General features: G+C 47.4%; 1 protein-coding gene across 1 annotated transcript in view; it reads right to left on the bottom strand.

Moving 5' to 3' along the window:
* Positions 1-1,035: 1,035 nt before the first annotated feature.
* Positions 1,036-21,990, bottom strand: part of LOC115470951 (trafficking protein particle complex subunit 2-like protein) — a 39,667-nt gene continuing 18,712 nt past the window's right edge. Inside the window, exons 3-5 of the mRNA XM_030204595.1 lie at positions 20,168-20,255; positions 19,998-20,077; positions 1,036-1,231 (exon numbers count right to left, since the gene is read on the bottom strand). Coding sequence (XP_030060455.1) covers positions 1,186-1,231; positions 19,998-20,077; positions 20,168-20,255 — 214 coding nt within the window. The 3' untranslated portion in view covers positions 1,036-1,185. The remainder of the gene's footprint in view (positions 1,232-19,997; positions 20,078-20,167; positions 20,256-21,990) is intronic.

Here is a 21,990-nt window from a genome sequence, read left to right as displayed (position 1 = left end):
ATAGTTTGACACAGGGTGCTTAAATCTTTGCATACAACCTTCTTCCCAATCTGCACCTTCTAAGTAACTTTATCCCAGAAAGCTCTATGTTTGGCATGTTTAGACCTTTCCTTCAAACAATAAATACAGCTTGATTCATAAGCCAGGAGTATTTGAGTCAGCTCAATTACTGTGAGTGTGGGAGGGAGACCTACTCATAGATGACGGCAGAAAAAGACCTGCACGATCCACCCAGTCTGCCCAACAAGATAAACTCACATGTGCCATTTTTTGTGTATACCTTACCTTGATTTGTACCTGTCCTTTTCAGGGCACAGACCGTATAAGTCTGCCCAGCACTATCCCCGCCTCCCAACCACCCGCCGCGCCTCCCACCACCGGCTCTGGCACAGACCATATAAGTCTGCCCAGCACTATCCCCACCTAACCACCAGCCCTGCCTCCCACCACCGGCTAAGCTTCTGGGGATCCCTTCCTTCTGAGCAGGATTCCTTATGTTTATCCCACGCATGTTTGAATTCCGTTACCGTTTTCCTCTCCACCACCTCCCGTGGGAGGGCATTCCAAGCATCCACCACTCTCTCCTATTGTAGGCCTTGTTTAAAGTAATTTTTTGGAAATTGAACTGATGCAGGCTTGCATATTGTTTGATGTGTTTTTCTCCACCCCTTTTCATACGCTGGTTTGTTTTGTAGAGCTTTGGACTTCTCACCTTTTGTTGGTACTAATTCAGGCTTGCAATGATAAAGGGTGGGAAGACATGCAAGTCTTTTGGGTTCTTTAATCTTAATTACTTTTTCCCAGGGTTCCAGCTTGATACACAATCATTTTTCGGTGGCAAAAACATTCCAATTTTTGTTGACCTAATTATTTTATGTCTTTATTTATTCATACCAAACTTGGGTGTGTGTAGTAAATGGAGAATGTCATTGATTTTACGAACATGGTGATGATTATGGGGAATGTGCGTCTTCAGCCAACTGTGAAGGGCTATTGAAAACAACTACACAAGCATCAACAACTATCAGCCAGCTATCATGTTAGAGAAATTAAATTTATTTTACAGCAAAGGCCCACGTACAGAACACTATGTACACATTTAAATAGAGCCAATCCATGATTATACAGACATTTACAATGCGGAATGTTCTCAACGAATGCAAAGGAAGCAGTTGGGAGTCTTGCTCAGCATACTTGCATCATCATTGACGTCACCATATTATCAAAGGCCCTGCAAGAGAAACAAGGGTGAAAACAGCAGAAAGCATGAGGATGAATTTATAGAAATCCATCACCGGCGTCACCTAAGAATTCTCCCTTTCCCTCCAGACATAAAACTACACACAAAGGAGCTTTTAATCGGTCATACAATGCAACCAGCATCCATGTACAAAGGCAAGAAAAGCACCTGGGGTCATGCAGAGAACCAAAATCTGGACTGGATTTCTCTGCTCGGAGATTGAGATCTTCTGGCCTTTTTCAATAGCACTGTTCATGCAATACACAGAGCTCTGGATATTGAGCAAATTGAAGGGGACAGTGCCGCCGAATGATTTCCGGACGATCGTGCAGAGTCTGGTACTAATAAAAACTGATTACTGTAATTCTTTATATCTGGGTAGGTCATCTTTTAGGTTCCAGGCTCTGCAGGTCATCCAGAATTTTATTTATTTGGATTTTGCTCACACCTTTTTCAGTAGTAGCTCAAGGTGAGTTACATTCAGGTACTCTGGATATTTCTCTGTCCCAGAAGGGCTCACAATCTAAGTTTTTTACCTGAGGCAATGGAAGGTTATGTGACTTGCCCAAGATCACAAGGGAATTAAACCAGGTACCTCTGGATATCAAGACCGGTGCTCTAACCCCTAGGCCACTCCTCCACACAGAGAGCGGCGGCACATTTGATTACTGGAGTGTCTAGATCAGAACATATTACTACAGTATTAAAAAAATTGCATTGAGTGCCTGTTAGGTTTAGAGTTATGTTCGAGGTTCTTGTGTTGATACGCCAGTGTGTATATGGGACTGTGCCCGATTATTTTCGTAAATGTTTTAAAAATGTACAAGCCTGGACAATGCCTTCTCCTCTGCTATGGAACGGCTTGCCCGGACATTGAAGACCGTGTGATAATATTCAGCATTTCAAATTATTCTTAAAGACTCGCTATTTTTTAAAGGCATTTCTTGAAGAATGAAATGTACTGAAGTAATTGTTTTTCAGCTAATTGGGTTGATGACTACTGTTGTTTGCTATGTTTTAGTGTATTAATTGTGTGTATTTTTTTTTTGTTACCTACTTTGCGTAAAGGGGATACAAATACATTAAAATAATAAGCGTGGGATATGCATAAAGGAATCCTGTGCAGTAGGAACGGATCCTCAGAAGCTTAGCCAAAATTGGGTTGCGGAGCAGGTGGGGGAAGACATTGCCGAAGGGTTAGAAGGTAAAGTTTGCCTATTTGCGGATGATACTAAGATTTGCAACAGAGTGGACACCCGGGAGGGACTGGAAAACATGAAAAAGGATCTGAGGAAGCTAGAAGAATGGTCTAAGGTTTGGCAATTAAAATTCAATGCGAAGAAATGCAAAGTGATGCACTTAGGGAATAGAAATCCATGGGAGACGTATGTGTTAGGCGGTGAGAGTCTGATAGGTACTGAGGGTGATAGTATCCGAGGATCTGAAGGCGACAAAACAGTGTGACAAGGCGGTGGCCGTAGTGAGAAGGTTGCTAGGCTGTATAGAGAGAGGTGTGATCAGCAGAAGAAAGGAAGTGTTGATGCCCCTGTACAAGTTGTTGGTGAGGCCCCACCTGGAGTATTGTGTTCAGTTTTGGAGGCCGTACCTTGCGAAGGATGTTAAAAAAAATGGAAGCGGTGCAAAGAAAAGCTACGAGAATGGAATGGGATTTGCGTTCCAAGACGTATGAGCAAAGACTTGCTGACCTGAACATGTATACCCTGGAGGAAAGGAGGAACAGGGGTGATATAATACAGACGTTCAAATACTTGAAAGGTATTAATCCGCAAAAAAATCTTTTCCGGAGATGGGAAGGCGGTAGAACGAGAGGACATGAAATGAGATTGAAGGGGGGCAGACTCAAAAAAGATGTCAGGAAGTATTTTTTCACGGAGAGGGTGGTGGATGATTGGAATGCCCTCCCACGGGAGATGGTGGAGATGAAAACGGTAACGGAATTCAAACATGCGTGGGATATGCATAAAAGAATCCTGTGCAGTAGGAATGGATCCTCAGAAGCTTACCCAAAATTGGGTGGCGGAGCAGGTGGGGGAAGAGAGGTTGGTGGTTGGGAGGCAAGGATAGTGGAGGGCAGACTTATACGGTCTGTTCCAGAGCCGGTGATGGGAGGCGGGACTGGTGGTTGGGAGGCGGGAAATACTGCTGGGCAGACTTGTACGGTCTGTGCCCTGAAAAAGGCAGGTACAAATCAAGGTAAGGTATACACATATGAGTTTATCTTGTTGGGCAGACTGGATGGACCATGCAGGTCTTTTTCTGCCGTCATCTACTATGTTACTATGTTATAAGCAGGTTACTTTCTATTCTACAATATGATAGCAAAGCTCCAAAAACATTTCAGGGAAAAAGAGTACAATTAAACCCTTACCTGTTAACTTCCTTTCTTTGATTCTAGCTAGAGCAGTCCAGATGAATGGGTATTTGCCAGCAGAGAGAGCACAGTTTACAGTGACATCACCACTGCCTGTAAGAAGCTGTGTAACTAGGAGACTTGCTAGTAATTATTCACAAAGCTAACATGCAAACAAGGAAGGAATGAACTGCAACGTAACTCCGTTCCCAAACAAAAAAAATCACCCGAGAAGCCTAAAGCAATGGCATGGACAGTCACTCAAAACTGCCACTAAAAGGGAGGGGGGATAATGAAAGAGCGACGTGCCAGCAACAAAAACATAAGACTCAGTGCTCTGGGTTTCCGCCAGGTACTTGTGGCCTGGCTCGGCCACTGTTGGAAGCAGAATACTGGGCTAGATGGATCATTGGTCTGACCCAGTGTGGCTACTCTTATGTTCTTAACTAGGGGAACTGCAGTTCCTTGTAACTATGGGCAAGTCACTTAACCCTTCATTGTTCCAGGTACAAAAATAAGTACCCATATATAATATGTAAAACACTTTCCGATTGTACTTACCTCAATTTACACCTTCCCAACTGCAAAGGTATTAAGTACACATCCTCCTATGCATCCAATTTTTCCTTTTTGGGCAGCGAGCTCTGGAACGCTTTACCAAGATCCATCCGAACAATCAACGGCCATCTACCCTTCAGGAAAGCGTTGAAGACCCATCTCTTCAAGAAAGCCTACCCTAATGACCCACATGATTCCTGTCCTACGATTGTTATACCTTAGACCATGTCTCCAATCTCCTTATGCTCATCCCCAATCTTTTCCTCTCCATCCTTCCTACGCCTTACCCTCCCCAAATTCTTCTCCTGTTACACATCCTATCCTTGTTTACCTCTCCCTGTCCAACTTACATATCCCTTTACCCCTCTATTACTAGGTTCACCACAATTTGTAATATCTCTTTCAAGACTTTGTAATTCTATCTACTTTTTACTATGTAAGCCGCATTGAGCCTGCTATGTGTGGGAAAGCGTGGGGTACAAATGTAATAATAATAATAATAACAACACAGAAAGGTGGTATATCAAATCCCATCCCCTTTCTCTCAGACAAAAGCTCAACGCACAGCTTAGGTCTTGGACTGAAATAGTAGGATTCGAAGAAATAAAATTAACAGCTAAGGCTAAATTTCACCATCCTTAAAATCTTGCTAGGCCAGGCCAGCCAAATGAGAGGTACTCAAGCCTAACATCCCTCCATCCAAAATACTAAACATTTTCTAGATTTTTTCAATATGTGGAAATTCTCACTATTCAACGGATCATCCTCCCACATAAAAAGGTCATCAGTTAGACATACTGACAAATTTTATTATATCCGAACCATTGTGATCTCCAATTCCTTGGTCAGACCACAGTACCCTCTCATTTAAACTTAATTGGAGAGAATCCAACAACCAAACTAGAAAAGACAGCAAACCTTACACCATTAAAACTACAGGCAACATTGACCTTATAAAATTCTGGTCCAATGAACAATTCACTAAACTATTCTCTTCTACCCCCATGCACAAACTTCATCCAACAATGGGATGACACATGCAAAATTGTCCTTAACAAAACAGCACCAGTTTTAGATAAGTCAAGACCCAATAAAAAATTATCTCCTTGGTTTAGTGATGACCTTCTGCACATGAAACATAAATATAGAACATATGAAAGAATTTGGACTAAAAACAAAACATCTGAAAATCTAACCAATTGGGAAAAAACTCACAAAAGAGTATAAACTCATGATCATTAAAGCAAAAACCACTCACTATTCGAAATCAATAGGATAACAAACAATAAATCCTAAGAAACTATATGATTCTAGTCAACAAACTATTGAACACTCAACCAGTAATGGTCATAAATGAACCTGTACCATCAGCGGACCAACTGGCAAACTACTTTGAACACAAAGTAATAAAAATTAATCACTGAATAACCCCTCTTCACAAATTCATTGCTTCCTTAACTTATATGATCCATTGCCCTCCAGTTCACAAGCTGACAGAATTCGGTATGAATTCTGCCCTTTCACCACTGATCAGGTCAAGCACCTGTTACATTAATGCACCAAATCACAATGTATGCTTGATACATGCCCCATTTTACCTTCTCAAAACAGCTCCTACACAGGTCATTAACCATTTACACTCCAATCTTACCTCAATATTATCCCTTGGTCTAGTCCCTTCCCAAAATGGAAACATCATTCTGACTCCCATCTGGAAGAACAACCAAATTAGCCAAAGTACAGTGTCCAACTACAGACCAGTAGCAGAAGGTCTGGTTACACAACTTATGAACTACCTTCAATTACACTCTAGATTGCAAAGTTCACAATCTGGTTTCGGGCCTTCCTACAGTACTGAAACTGACCTCATCACTCTCCTACTAAAACAGTCGCAAATTAAGTAAAGGCAATAAGATCTTAACACTTCAATTCAATATGTCTACTGTAGATCATGATATTCTCCTTAGTATCCTAGACTATTATGGTCTAAGTGGAGCAGTCCTAAACTGGTTCTCTGGATTCTTAAAATCAAGATCGTACCAAGTCAATCAGGTATAAATTTATCATCATGTCCCCTAGTTGTGGAATACTGCAGGGTTCTCCTTTATCTCCCATCTTATTCAACATTACGATCATTCCCTTAGGTAATTTACCGGAAAAAATGGTTTTCCAAATTACATATATGCCGACGTTGCATTCCTTTTGCCAAAGATATAAATGATATAACTCGCTTAGAGGGGAATAATCGAACGTCACCGGCGAAATAGGTCGCCGGCGATCTATTTTGGCGGCAGCGCAACAGCTGGCCGGAACCGTATTTTCAAAAAAGATGGCCGGCCATCTTTTTTTTCGATAATACAGTGTGGGCCGGCGAAATGCCTTGGATTTCGCCGGGTTTGAGATCGCCACTTTTGTTTTTCCGCAATAATGGAAAAAACTGCCGGCGATCTCAAACCCGGCGAAATCCAAGGCATTTGGCCGTGGGAGGAGCCAGCATTTGTAGTGCAATGGTCCCCCTCACATGCCAGGACACCAACCGAGCACCCTAGGGGGCACTTCAAACATCTTTTATAAACAACCAAATTAGCTTCCAGGTGCATAGCACCCTTCCCTTATGTGCTGAGTCCCCCAAAACCCACTGCCCACAAGTGTGCACCATTACCCTAGCCCTAAGGGCTGAAGGGGGGCACCTACATGTGGGTACAGTGGGTTTTGGGGGGTTTGAGAGGACTCAACATTACCCACCACAAGTGGAACAGGTAGGGGGGGATGGGCCTGGCTCTGCCTTTCTGCAGTCCACTGCAACCAACAACAACTGTTCCAGGGACCTGCATACTGCTGTCAGGGTGCTGGGTATGCCATTTGAGGCTGGTATACAGGCTGGCAAAAAAGGTTTGTATTTTAATAATTTTAGTGTGGGAGGGGGTTGGTGACCACTGGGGGAGTAAGGGGAGGTCATCCCCCATTCCCTCCGGTGGTCATCTGGTCAGTTGGGGCACCTTTTTGAGGCTTGGTCGTGAAAATAAAAGGACCAAGTAAACCCGGCGAAATACTGCTTATCGCCAGGTTTTATTTTTCCATTATCCGCGAAAGCTGGCCATCTGGTAGCCACGCCCAAGCCTGCCCATGTCACGCCTTCGCTTCGCCGCCAACACGCCCCTTTGAACTTTCGCTGGCGAGGCGAAGGGAAAGCGGCGAAGCTATCACAAATGTAGCTTTCGAATATATGCTTTTCGCCGCTTTTGCGAAATCGCCGGCCATATCCCGATTTGTGTCGGGAAATAGCCGGCGATTACTTTCGATTATAAGCTGGATAATCAGATTAGGTATTTCACTGATGGAATCCTGGGCATCAAATTTCAAATTAAAACTTAACACAGAGAAAACCAAATTCTTCATCATCACCAACCCTTACCATTCCGTGACTTTCAAAAATTTCAGGATTGATACCACCACATACCCACTTGAATCCACAATGAAAATCCTCAGAATCACATTAGACCAATTTCTTTCATTAGAAAATCAGGTCTCTAAAGTAATTTCAAATGTTTTCAACACATTATGGAAACTGAAACAAATAAGACCATTTTTTTTTACCAAGCCAATCTTTCGCAGCATTGTTCAATCCTTAGTCCTAACTAAATATGATTACTGTAACTCCATTTATGCTGGCATCAAATGTGGTCTTCTGAGCCACCAACACACTGCATGGCCCCTCCTTGCTCGTAGATGTACACTACTGTGATGGTGATGTTATCACCGCATCTCAAAAAAGATATAGTGGAATTAGAAAAGGTGCAAAGAAGGGCAACGAAAATGATAAAGGGGATGAGACGACTTCCCTATGAGGAAAGGCTAAAGCGGCTAGGGTTCTTCAGCATGGAGAAAAGGCGGCTGAGGGGAGATATGATAGAGGTCTATAAAATAATGAGTGGAGTTGAACGGGTAGATGTGAAGCGTCTGTTTACGCTTTTCAAAAATACTAGGACTAGGGGGCATGCGATGAAGCTACAATGTAGTAAATTTAAAACGAATCGGAGAAAATATTTTTTCACTCAACGTGTAATTAAACTCTGGAATTCGTTGCCAGAGAATGTGGTAAAGGCGGTTAACTTAGCGGAGTTTAAAAAAGGTTTGCACGGCTTCCTAAAAATGGGGAAAATCCACCATTTCTGGGATAAGCAGTATAAAATGTTTTGTACTTTCTTGGGATCTTGCCAGGTATCTGTGACCTGGATTGGCCACTGTTGGAAACAGGATGCTGGGCTTGATGGACCTTTGGTTTTTCCCAGTATGGCAATACTTATGTACTTATATGTACTTATGATCCAAACACCCTTGCTCCTGAGAAGGGGAAGAAACCACTTGAGAGCCAACCTGATGGCTCTTGTCTACAGCCTGTTGATGGACCATTTAACTTCCCTGAGAGGCCACAGTCCTTCAGGTACCTGCCAACAATGGGCTCCTCTGCCCTGCAGATTTTCATTGGTAATAATTACTGTCCACCAGGGGTTCCAGCAATATTCCCTGCAAAGGACTCATGATGGACAGCCAGAATGTAAGACTCACTTGTACTTGATCTGTCACTTGAAGATGGACTGAAAACTCCTGGTATCAAGAGACCACTGAAAAAACAAGGCTTGTTGCAGTGAACTCAATGTGAGCCCTAGCCTAAGGAACCAACTTCAGGTGCTGTCCAGCACCTGCAGATAATCCCATACTGATGGAGTTCTCCAAAATAGAAGGCTTTCAGTTTGGGATTGGAGCTTGCTTATTTTGAGTCATATAGACCCAACCTGCTGAGTGGTGAAATAGGCCCCTAGATATTCCAGAGAATGACAGAGACTGCATTGCTCTTCCTGTAGTTTATCACCCACCCTAAGCTCTCTAAAAACCTCATGACCCTGGTTATGTTGCATAACATGAATCTTGTCTTAACTTGGCAGCCAATCATCCACAAAGGGAAGCGCAAGAACCTCCTCCTCCCTTCTCAAGGCTGCCAATGTCACCATCACCATCATTTTGAGAAAAGTAGCAGGTAGAGATTACCAAGAGCTTTTGTATTCTGGAGTACAATCTCAGGAGATTCCCACTCAGATGGGACCATGGTGCGAAGACCCTTGTGGAATGGAAAAGCCTTGAATGGCTTATGAACTACATCCAAAATAGAATCTCCATTCACAGACTCCTGTCCCAGCAACTGAGATCCACAGGGCCTCTAAGGCCTGTTAAATAAGAGCAGACAACTCCTCCTTACAAAACAGGAACCGCATCGTGGAGCCCTCCCCATCCGAGAACAATCTGCAATCTTCCATGGACTCCAACAAAGAAAGATGAGTCTCATTTTCCTTCAAGGAAGCAGATGCAGATCCTGAAGATGGGGGATCCACCAGCCAACCCAGGGCTGCCTGCTTGGACTTTGTGAGCTGGAGCCCCTTCTTTCTATCTTGCTTGGTGAGGGCCAGAACTGCAAGAGGACTTAGTGCTGAGGCACCAGCCCTTCTGCATCTGACTGAAGACCTGGTGCATTACTACCACAAACTCAGGAGAATAACCTCCAAGATGCCTTTCAGAGTCCTGACCCTCAGGTACCAACATTGGAAAACCCAGGGAAACTGGCCACATCTCAGCCAAGCACCCAACCCTGGAATCAGAATATCCACGCAACTCAGGCAAAATGTCATAGCTTCCCATCTCTGACAGCTCCCCTTTGGGGATGTGAAACTCTCCCTGCTCATTCCATTTTTCACACATGAGAAACAGAGACCTGCCTACCTGATACCGCCAATGCTAAGAGCTATACACCAATGTGGCAGCTGCTACAGCACTACTGGCCAAGCTTAGAGCTGGTTGACATCCTTCGCAGGTCCAGCGCAATCAATCAAAGATTGAGGCTTATCCCCACCTCCCAGAGATCTGAATAATCTGTCACATCAGCTGAAATGATGCGCTCCTTGGCAAATCCAGTTTTATTTTCCTGCAGACTTTGCCTTCTTCTTCCTGGTTTACACTTTATTACAACCAGGTTGTTTCAGGCAAAAAAAAGGAGAAAAGGAGAGAAGGGAAGACTCCGAAACAAGCACACATACTGAAGCACAGTGGTAGAAGCTGAGCAACAGTCCTAACTGTCCCCTTGCTCCTCAGTCAGCGACCAAAGGTCCAGGAACTTGCCTCTTCCCTACCCTTTAGCTTCAGAGAGACTGGGAGCACCATAAAACCCCAGACAGAAGAAAAAAAGAACAAATTGACCAGAGATGCTTGAGCAGAGAAGGCAGCCTTCAGACTGCTACCCCCGGAGACACAGCACCTGCTCCATCAGGGAGAGACAGTGCTCTGGTAGCTCCCAACCAGGAAAGACTGCCCTCCAGTCACCTCCCTGACAGATGGACCAGGACTGCACCACCTGCTGAACTAGGAGAGGTTCAGGGAGACTCAAGCCAGCTTCAGCAAAACAGCACGATTCACCTTCTGTTGGAGACAGAATACTGGCAAGTCTCCTAGTCAGACAGCCCCTGACAGGAAGTGATGATGTCACTATAAAGCTGTTCTCTCTGTCTCCACCCTTTGCTAGCAGGAAGCAAATAACCATTCATCTGGACTGGTCTAGTAGGATGGTAAAGATAAAAAAAATGTATAATGTAACGTGCTGTAAATGACAGACTCAAAAAAACAGCAAGGCACACGATCTACAAGCTCCAAAGTGGAACAAAAGAAAGCAGATTAGCAGTTGATGTACATAAGCTTTATTAGTAAGATTACACACACAGTATATTGCCCGACACAGGCTGTGTTTCGCCCAGCAGGGCTGCGTCAGGGGCTACTTTGTGATCTCCACTAAGAATTACTTGTAGAAGGGTATATGCTCCAACAATTAGTGTTTAAAACAAACTGCTGCTGGTTTTTTTCTGTGTTCCACTGTAAATGACAGAGTCAAGTGGCATGAGGAAAAGAATCCACTCTGTCAGACGCATGGAAATGCATAAATACATAGTAACATAGTAGATGACGGCAGAAAAAGACCTGCACGGTCCATCCAGTCTGCCCAAGAAGATAAATTCATATGTGCTACTTTTTTATTTGTACTGTCCTCTTCAGTGCACAGACCGTATAAGTCTGGCCAGCCCTATCCCCGCCTCCCAACCACCAACAGCTCTGGCACAGACTGTATAAGTCTGCCCAGCACTATCCCTGCCTCCCAACCACCAACCCCACCTCCCAACCACCAGCTCTGGCACAGACCGTATAAGTCTGCCCAGCACTATCCCCGCCTCCCAACTACCAGTCCCGCCTCCCACCACCAGCTCTGGCACAGACCGTATAAGTCTGCCCAGCACTAGTCCCGCCTCCCAACCACCAGCCCCGGCACAGACCGTATAAGTCTGCCCAGCACTATCCCCGCCTCCCAACTACCAGTCCCGCCTCCCACCACCAGCTCTGGCACAGACCGTATAAGTCTGCCCAGCACTATCCCCGCCTCCCAACCACCAGTCCCGCCTCCCACCACCGGTTCTGGCACAGACCGTATAAGTCCACCCAGCACTATCCCTGCCTCCCAACCACCAACCCCACCTCCCAACCACCAGCTCTGGCACAGACCGTATAAGTCTGCCCAGCACTATCCCCGCCTCCCAACTACCAGTCCCGCCTCCCACCACCAGCTCTGGCACAGACCGTATAAGTCTGCCCAGCACTAGTCCCGCCTCCCAACCACCAGCCCCGGCACAGACCGTATAAGTCTGCCCACACTAGCCCCGCCTCCCAACCACCAGCTCTGCCACCCATTCTAGGCTAAGCTCCTGAGGATCCTGAGGAAGCTACTGAAGTGAAACTCATCTCAACGCTTGGCACCATCCCCTGAGGGCTGAACAGGGACAACAGCTTCATGACCCCCTATGAACAGACTTCATTCTCAGGCCATGCTGTCTTTAGCTTCACTCACTCGCCACCGTTGTCAATTAACTGAATTATGCTGAGATGATCACTGGCTTTCTACACCCTGCCCTATATCCTTCCCCTCCCCTCGCCATATCCATGTCCATGTTTATTTACCCACCAACTGACCTACACTTCGTGCATCTGATTAAGTGGATTCTTGGACTCAAAAGCTCACAGTTAATATATCATCAGTTTTCCCAAAAGTTTTATGTACCATAAATGAATCAGTTGATCAAAACTTTTGTTCACCTTGGACATAAAATATCAGACAACTTGGCAACATAAGAAAGAGAGAACAACATTCTGAAGGAAGTGTTAATATTAACAAATCCTCATACGCAGGAGGGCTTTGGGGGAAGCTGGCAGAAGCATGAGGCAAATTCAAAACCCCCTTGATACAGCAGACATGAGGCACTTATAATCTGAGGCAGATTCCATTTTCTGTGTTTTAATAGCTTCTTGGATAAAAGAAAATAAAAATATATATATTTTTTCCTAAGTTTGGTGGGAGACGGCTTTTTACTGCTGCTTTAGCCCAGCAATGGTTACTCTCTGCAAATATGTTACTTAATCAAATGTCAGCAAAAAGAGAGGCGTAGTGCCCCCTCGGGTGCACGGAGCCGAAGATAACATGGCGCCGTGCACCGAGGGGGGCACGCGCGTTCATGCCAGCGGGGCGCCCTGGGAGGAGCAAGGTGTGCTCGATCCCGTCATAAGAGGGGCACCCCGCTGCGAGAGGGAGGAGAGGAAACGGGGCTTAAAAGCCCCGGGGAGGAGCCCGGACAGCCTCTTTAGCGTCCGGGCTTCAGGTGCTTCAGGTGCGTCCAGGCTGCAGGTGCAGACCTTCGGACAGCGGCGGCGGCGTTCAACTGTAAGAGCCTGCCTACCTCGGTGAATTCTGCCGCGTTGCTTTCACTTCCGGGATCGGCGATTCAGGCCCCGGACAGCCCATAGAAGTCGCTTCGTACCGCCCCAAGAAGACGCGGAGGAAGAGTGAGGCTCTGCGACCGTCCATCCCAGGCACCGGCGATCCAGGCCCTCGCACCGCTCCAAAGAACCTGCAGCGTGGATCGGAGAAGCGGCAAGTTTTGAACCGCCAACCCCCCCCCCCCCCCCCCCCAAAGCGCAGAGAGGAGAGAGCCGGGCGACCTGCGAAATCGTAAGAAAAAAAAAAAAAAAAGAGGCGTATTTACAGCACCTTGTGCTGCTTTTCGAAGGTCCGGGGCCATTAGAGCAGAAGGTAGACTTCCATCTAAGGTACTGCATGCTGCTGTCAGGGGGCAGCCATATTAGATAGAGCATGCTTTCCTACTGGGGGTGGCCATCTTGGATAGGGCAGAGCAGAGAGTCTATAGTATTATTAGAGGGCGGCCATCTTGGTGAGGGCAGATAATCCTAATGAGAGAAAACAGAAGTGGGAATATAAAAAATACATATATAAATAAATAAAAATAAATAAATAAATAAAATAATATAAAATAAAATAATAATATAAAGATATAAGAACCTATAAGTATGGTACGCAGCTAATGGTGGCGTAGGACATTGGCCGTAAGTATGGCAGCTAATGGTGGCGTAGGACATTGGCCGTAAGATTTGCCAGGGGCTCTAGGCAATTATGTAATTCCCCAGTGAGGCAGATATTAACTTTTATCTTTTAAGTCCATCTAGATCATTGTCTGTCGACACCTTGCATTCCCTCCCCCATCAGAATGGAAGCAGGTATAGAAGCGACTGAAACCCGTCCCGCACAGGAAGGCAAAGCGGAGGATGGACACAGCGCGTCACCCACGCGGGAAGACGAGCAGACGGGGTACGATGCACCAGAGACGCCACCACCGAGCACTACAGACAAAAAGAAGCAAGCGAACAAGAAAGCAGCCGCCACCGAAGACGCCATAGCGGCCAAGAAAGACAAGAAAAAGAAAGCCAAGGCGAGACAAGAGGCAGCCGCTTCAGGAATGTGGCCGTTCCCACCAGCATTCCCTGGATGGGCAATGCCCCAGAACTTAGCGGATCAGGCGAAGGGGAGCTCGGGGCACGGGCAGCACACGATCGCGCCCCCATGGCCGTATGGGACGGGATGGGGCTACCCCCAACAGCCACCATACTATGGGGCGTGGCCAGGTTGTGGCCCCCCCCCATACCAGCCATGGCAGGCGACAGGTGCTGCCCAACACACAGCAGCCTCGGGCAAACCAGACCCTACTCACGAGGACACTAAATCGGGTAACCCGATACAGGAACCAGCTAGGAGAGACGAAACGCAGATACCGGACGCTGCAGGTACGTCCGGTAGCACACATGAGAATGTAACTATTGAGGTGAATGCTGGGGATAGAGCGGGTTTGTCTGGAGGGAGCAAGGCAGCGATGGTAGGGGAGCAGGGCGCACACAACGAAAGAGAGGGCTACAACACAGGACAAGTTGCGCTTGCTAGCGTGGTTAAGAATACAACTGACAAAAAACCGAAGAAGAAAAAGAAAGGGAAAGGAAAGAAAAAGAGTAGACGAGGAGTCTCCGACACAGAGAGCAGCTCGAGTTCGTCGTCCTCATCTTCCTCTTCGTCGGATGAGGACGACGAAGCGCAGAGCGCTGAATTAGCAGCAGCCAGGGACGAGCGACCACCCCCCCTAGCAGCATTACCGCACATATGGAGGCTCGTGCCCAAGTACACCCAAAGAAAGATAAAGAACAAAAAATACTTTGATATGTTTCAGGTACTAGAGGGGAGAAAGAAGAGTAAGATAAGGAGGAAAGATGCGAAAGAAAATACAGTGACACGAGTTAGCAGCACACCAAGAACGATATTTAACTGGATACTGGCATTCATCAGGGTAATAGACGCCGCGGGTCATGCCGACCCCAAACAATTTAGCCCGATGCTAGCATATGCACACAACATATTGCTAGCCTATAGGGATTACGAGGGGTACAGATGGCTAAAATATGATGAGGAATATAGAGACAGGATGGACGGTGACTCTACATTGGGGTGGGGGTGGAAAGACGCGGACCTATGGATGCACACTATGACTAACAGAGGAGTGGTAGCTGGCACACAAAGTAGACCCTTTCGGCCTGGGGGGTTACACGGAGCAGGGAGAGCAGCTGGTTCACATGACGGAACATGCTGGAAATTCAACAGAGCCACATGTACCTTACCGAGCTGCAAATTCAAGCATGCCTGTACCGCATGCGGCGCACCACACCCCGCCAGCAAATGCGTTAAGAAAGCCCCTGATAGAACCTCTGCCCAAATATGACACACATAACAGAGTGAAAGCTCCTTCCCCGGTTAACCTAGCTGCCATGAAGCCTTGGTTAGCATTATACCCACGCAGGAAGGAAGCATTAGATATCGAAGAGGGTTTTGCACACGGATTTAGAATTCCATACTACGGCACACGACAAGGGAGAATTGCTAGGAACTCCCCCTCAGTAATGCACTTGAGGCTGGAAGCCAGAGCACGCATTACTAAGGAACTGAGCTTAGGGAGAGTGGCGGGCCCCTTTCGCCACCAGCCTTTCAAAAGGTTCATAGTATCCCCCCTGGCAATCATTCCCAAAAAAGAGCCAGGAAAATATAGGCTCATACACAATCTATCTTATCCGGCGGGTGGATCGGTGAACGATTTCCTGCCCCCCGAGGCTGGCTCAGTGCAGTATGCCACCTTTGACATGGCAGTGCAACTACTGAGGAAAGCAGGACAGGGAGCACTCATGGCCAAAGCGGACATCGAGTCAGCATTCCGGCTATTACCGGTACACCCAGACAACTTCCCCATTCTGGGTTTTAAGTTCGAAGGGCAATACTATTATGACAAATGCATGCCCATGGGATGCTCGGTGTCCTGCTCTATATTCGAAACCTTCAGCACATTCTTGCATTGGGTAGTTGAGATAGCCTCGGGGAGAAAGAACATCATACATTACCTGGACGACTTCCTATTTGTCGGTCCAGCGGCCAGCCTAGCTTGTCAGAGCACACTTACGCAATTCTGTGAGATATCAAAATCATTCGGTATACCGCTAGCGAGTGAAAAAACATGTGATCCAACTACATGTCTGCAGTTCCTGGGCATCGAGCTGGATTCCCGTTGCATGGTATCACGAATCCCATGGGATAAGATTGAAAAGCTGAAAGCACTCGTATCGAGAGCGTTGACTACGGAAAAGGTCACACTGCGTGAAATGCAATCATTAGTGGGCAGCCTCAATTTTGCTTGCAGAGTGATCGTTATGGGTCGAACGTTCCTGCGCAGGTTATCCAGCTCGATGTCAACAGTGCGTAAACCATCACACCATATCAGGCTGACGAAGCCCATGAAAGAAGATCTTAGAGTGTGGAACACGTTTCTGAGAGATTTCAATGGCAGAGTAGTCTGGCTAGACGCCCCCATATCCAATACCGACTTGCAGCTGTATACAGATGCGGCTGGCAGCATCGGTTTCGGGATATACTTTCAGGGCGAATGGTGCGCGGACGTATGGCCGCCGAATTGGAAAGAACGCCCCATTATTAGAAACATCACATTCCTTGAGCTATTCCCGATAGTAGTGGCAGTAGCTATTTGGAGAGAGAGATTGCGCAACAAGAGGGTAGTTTTTTGGTCAGATAACAGGGCAGTAGTAGACATATTAAATAGGCAAAACGCACGCTGTCCGCAAGTGGTGGACCTAGCGCGCGAGCTAGTCATGCTGTGCATATTCAATAATATATTGCTGCGCGCGAGACACGTGCCAGGCGCTAGTAACCCAATTGCTGACGCTCTTTCTCGTTCAAAGTGGGAAGATTTCCGGAAAATGGCGCCACAAGCCGCGGCGGAGGGAGAGCCGGTGCCCAACTACCTATGGAAGTTCGGAGCCCCGAGGCCTGGCAATTGTTGAAACAATCCTTGGCACCACGAACATGGGCAACTTACACAGCAGGCTATCAGAGGGTCAGCGCCTTCCTAAACACACAGGGATGGCAAGACGGACCAGTGTCAGACAGCGCGATTGCGGACTACATAATAAGTGCAAAAAGGCGGGAGGGTCCCACAGTTCCGTAGCCAGACACTTGACCGCATTCTCATTCTTCTCCAAGATTGCGGGATGGGGTGACCCGAGAAACAGGTTTCTAGCCAAAAAATTGCTGGAAGGGTGGCGGCGCGAACGCGGCGTTAGGCCCGATGGGAGACTACCAATCACGCACGACTTGCTAGGGGAGATCTGGCGTGCACTGCAGTCGTTGTGCACATCAGAATTCGAGACTCGGCTCTTCCGAGCAGCATTCACACTGGCATTCTTCGGGGCATTGAGGGTGTGCGAATTGGTAGCTACATCCAAAAAAGACGCCAATAGAGCGGGCCTCCCACTAGATGGGGTCAAGATATCAGACAATATATTGCGGATGGTAATCCGCAGATCTAAGACGGACCAGCTGGGTAGGGGGCAGTCAGTCACCTTAACCCAGGTAGACGGTTTAGAGACATGTCCCGTAAAAAATGTCAGACAGTATCTAGCAATGAGGCCGACAGGTGGCGAAGCTTTGCTAGTACACGAAGATAGATCCCCATTGACACTATTCCAATTCTCCGCGGTGTTGCGCAAGTGCTTGCTGAAGACGGGACGCGACCCAAAGAGCTTTGGAACACATTCATTTAGGATAGGAGCCGCCACATGCGCAGCAGCGCTAGGCTTCCCACCGACATCCATTCAAAAATTAGGCAGATGGAAGTCCGACGCTTTCAGGGGTTACATAAGGGATAAGTCACTGGGTAGTCTGAGCCCTCCGGGGGGCATGTAATATACACTGTATTCTATAGTTATAGGTATAATATACACATTATATATATATAATATACACATTATTCTATATTGCAGGACTTACTACCGTGTGGATTGTGGGACACTCGTTCATTAAGTGGGCGGCGCGCAGAGCCGAGGCAAGACCAGGTGGCGCCCATTTAGGCTTGGCTACAAGAGGAGTGAGAATTCATTGGGTGGGAGTGCCAGGCATGAAATGGCCCCAGCTGGTGCCACTACTCCGCCGCAAAGCCGACGTGCTGGCCTCACCCGCAGTTGTAATCATTCACCTAGGGGGAAACGACATAGGAACACTCCCATGCATCGATCTAGTCCGTGTGGCCGAGCGAAACTTATCACTAATCTCGCAAATGTTTCCCCATACCCACATTGTATGGTCTGATATAATCTCTAGATGGCGACACAGACACTGGAAGATATGGGGCAGGCCCAGAAAGAAAGTGAACAGGCAGATCGCAGCGGGGGTAACGGGCAGGGGCGGAAGCCAGATCACACACACATGGGCCGATGAATTATGCGAGGGATTATTCTGGAAGGACGGTACGCACCTATCTGCCATTGGAAATGACCTATTGAACAATGACCTGCAGACTGTGTTAGAAGAGATATTTATGGCACAACAGGCCGCAGTGGCTAGGATGGGAGGTCCGGGGCAAGCTATGCTACCCCGGCCTGGTGGCGGGGTACCCAAGCCTGATGGTGTAAAATAGGCAGCTGGGGAGCTGCGAGTACGGGGGGAGCTCCCTTGCTAGACGGCGGGGAGCTCAAGTTACGGTGACTCAGTCTTGCTAGGACGGCGGACTGAAGATGGACATTGAGCCTGAGGCTGTGAGAGGCTTGGGTATGCCCATGTGTAAGATGTATGTATATAAATAAAGCTGCGGCCGAGTTGTGCCATAACAAATACATGGTGTCTTGTGATGTATTAATCTGGTTACTGCTATAAAAGTGTAAACCGAGGTCTCTCGGCTGCCTATGTTAAAGAGAGGCGTAGTGCCCCCTCGGGTGCACGGAGCCGAAGATAACATGGCGCCGTGCACCGAGGGGGGCACGCGCGTTCATGCCAGCGGGGCGCCCTGGGAGGAGCAAGGTGTGCTCGATCCCGTCGTAAGAGGGGCACCCCGCTGCGAGAGGGAGGAGAGGAAACGGGGCTTAAAAGCCCCGGGGAGGAGCCCGGACAGCCTCTTTAGCGTCCGGGCTTCAGGTGCCCCAGCCCCCCCCTCCCCCAAATACTGTAGGTTACTATACATGTGATATATTGTCGCAGCTTTGGCGGGGTACCCAAGCCTGATGGTGTAAAATAGGCAGCTGGGGAGCTGCGAGTACGGGGGGAGCTCCCTTGCTAGACGGCGGGGAGCTCAAGTTACGGTGACTCAGTCTTGCTAGGACGGCGGACTGAAGATGGACATTGAGCCTGAGGCTGTGAGAGGCTTGGGTATGCCCATGTGTAAGATGTATGTATATAAATAAAGCTGCGGCCGAGTTGTGCCATAACAAATACATGGTGTCTTGTGATGTATTAATCTGGTTACTGCTATAAAAGTGTAAACCGAGGTCTCTCGGCTGCCTATGTTATCTCTCACATCTTTCATTGTGAAAACCCACAAAGCTGGAGCAGATTGTAGCTCCTGCGGGCCTGAGGTTGCCATCCCTGCTTTACACTGTTGACACAGGAAGGACAATGTGGACCTGGACGCTTTTCCTGCTACAAATGAGAGTCAGGTTTGTGCAAGGTATGGAGTCCCAACATCAGCCCTCTGGGGCTGTAAATAGGTCTGGTTTTCAGGGTAACCAAGCAATGGAAATCAGCCTTTTTCTCACACCATGTATATGCAAATACAGCTGATGACTGAATCAATGTGTATATCCTGAAAAGAAGCCTTGAGCGTTACCCTAGCTGACAGCCGCATGTCTAGAACACTTACATGCAAGTGAATGAAAACAAGGAACAGTTTAAATCTACCCCCAGAGGTCAACCCAGCTTATTTTCCATGGGAAAAATTCTTTGCTTCTGAAGGCCGGGAGATTTATTTCCCTTCTTCAAGCTCAAACCCAGATGTGGCGGAGCAGGCCCCCACTCACCTGGACTGGATGGGATCCCCAGGATTATAGAAGGGATTACACATCACATCTGTGTAGGAATTATGCAGCTTCCGGAACATCTGAAATGGCAGAAATAAAGGTTATAAATCTCCAAAGACTGTCTGGCTTCCGATGAGACGGGAGGTCCAGATCCAGCAGCTGGTACTCACACTCCGGATTTCATTGTCTCGCAGCGCTGTATTTGAAGAGTCTACCACCATGACAAATTTCACTTTCGAGTTAGTTACGTAGCCGTATCTGAGAAGGCAGTGAAGGAATGTGCTTTGAACAGACAAATGACTGAAATGCTCTTTTACTGCTGATCTTCATTTAAATACCAGGTTAAGGTTTTCAGGGTATCTACAATCAACAGGCACGAGGGAAATGTGCATAGAAATAAAGGCACTTTAAGCAAATTGTTTCAAGCAAATATCCTAGAAACCAACCTGGTCTCGGAACTGTGCAAAGACATTACAGGTGAATCAGCTAATCAGAGCGCTCTCTCTGAAATAACTGGGTTTGCTTTGTAGATAAGAAGGTCTCAGTGCAGGATGACTACAGCATCTGAAATGAGCTGAAATTCTCCCAGTCAGGCTTCTTATGTAGCCCTCATTAAGCTCTGCATAAAATATGTGCTATAAATACATCAATAATGGCAGGCTCTGCTCTTCATGTTAGTGGCAGGGCAGTGGATCCCTGTGGTCAGAAGCTCAGAGCAATGAGCTGTGAAACCTGAACCCCCTGGATGAATCCCCAAATAACTTCACACTGTGAATCAGCCACTTAACCCTCTGAAAGTGTGAGGACGGAGTAAATGCTTACATACAGAACAAAGCTAGGTTAGTGGGTGCTGGTAAAAAGCATTAAAAAGACAAATACAGCAGGCCACAGACAATACCTACAAACACTGGGTGTCACTTAACCCTCCACTGCCCCAGGTACAAAACTTAGCTTGTGAGGGCACTAGGGACAAAAAAAAGTAGCAGCATATATGTAAATCACTTTGATTGTACCACAGTCTACTACTCCTGAGAAGGATCGCTGGCGGGTATCACATCATACGAATCCATGACCCCTCTTCCTTTTATATATATATATACACACATATATACACACACACACACAAATATATATGTATACTAGTAAAACAAGCCTGTTTCTGACACAAATGAAACGGGCGCTAGCAAGGTTTTCCTCGGAGTGTGTATGTTTGAGAGTGTGTGAGATTGACTGTGTGTGAGAGAGAGAGAGTGAATGTGCGAGTGTGTGTGTGTGACAGAGAGAGATTGAAACTGGGTGCGAGTGTGTCTGTGAGAGAGAGTGTGTGTGCCAGGGGCCCCCGCCCCTCCCTCCCAGTTCCAGTGTCACCCCTTCCTCCATGTTCAAGGGTCGTTATCACCCCCCCCTCCCTCTGAGATCCAGGGTCGTCCCCCCACTTTTTCCCCCCTAGTTTTTGTACAGGTGGTGCATTCCCACCCTCCTCCCCTCCCCTGAGTTCCAAACCCCTCTCCTCCACCGAGTTCCAGACCCCCCCTCCCTCCCTCCTTCCAGGTCCCCTCCTTCCCCCCCCCCCCCCCCCCCGACTTCCAGGCCCCCCCTCCCTCCCCTCTTGAGTTCCAGACCCCCCCTCCGAGTTCCTGACCCCTTGACCCCCCTGCCGCGACCCTCTCGAGCCCCCCTTCCCGCCGCCAACCCTCCACCGCCGCCGTCGCGTACCTGTGCTGGCGGGGGACCTCAACCCCCGCCAGCCAAAGTCCTCTTCTCGGCCGCACTGTGAAAGCTTGTACTTACATTCAGCTGCCATGAGGAGGATTTTCAATTAGGGCCCAAGCTCCACATGCTAATGCAGATTGCAAGAAAGGCTCTTTTCTCATCATTGTATAACGGGAAATGGGACTTGATATACTGAGGTTTTTTTGCAACTACATTCAAAGCGGTTTACATATATTCAGGTACTTATTTTGTACCAGGGGCAATGGAAGGTTAAGTGACT

This window comes from Microcaecilia unicolor, chromosome 5 (assembly GCF_901765095.1).
Source record: "Microcaecilia unicolor chromosome 5, aMicUni1.1, whole genome shotgun sequence".
Taxonomy (NCBI): domain Eukaryota; kingdom Metazoa; phylum Chordata; class Amphibia; order Gymnophiona; family Siphonopidae; genus Microcaecilia; species Microcaecilia unicolor.
Note: the sequence above shows the minus strand (reverse complement) of the source record. Positions and strands in the feature narration are given on the sequence as shown.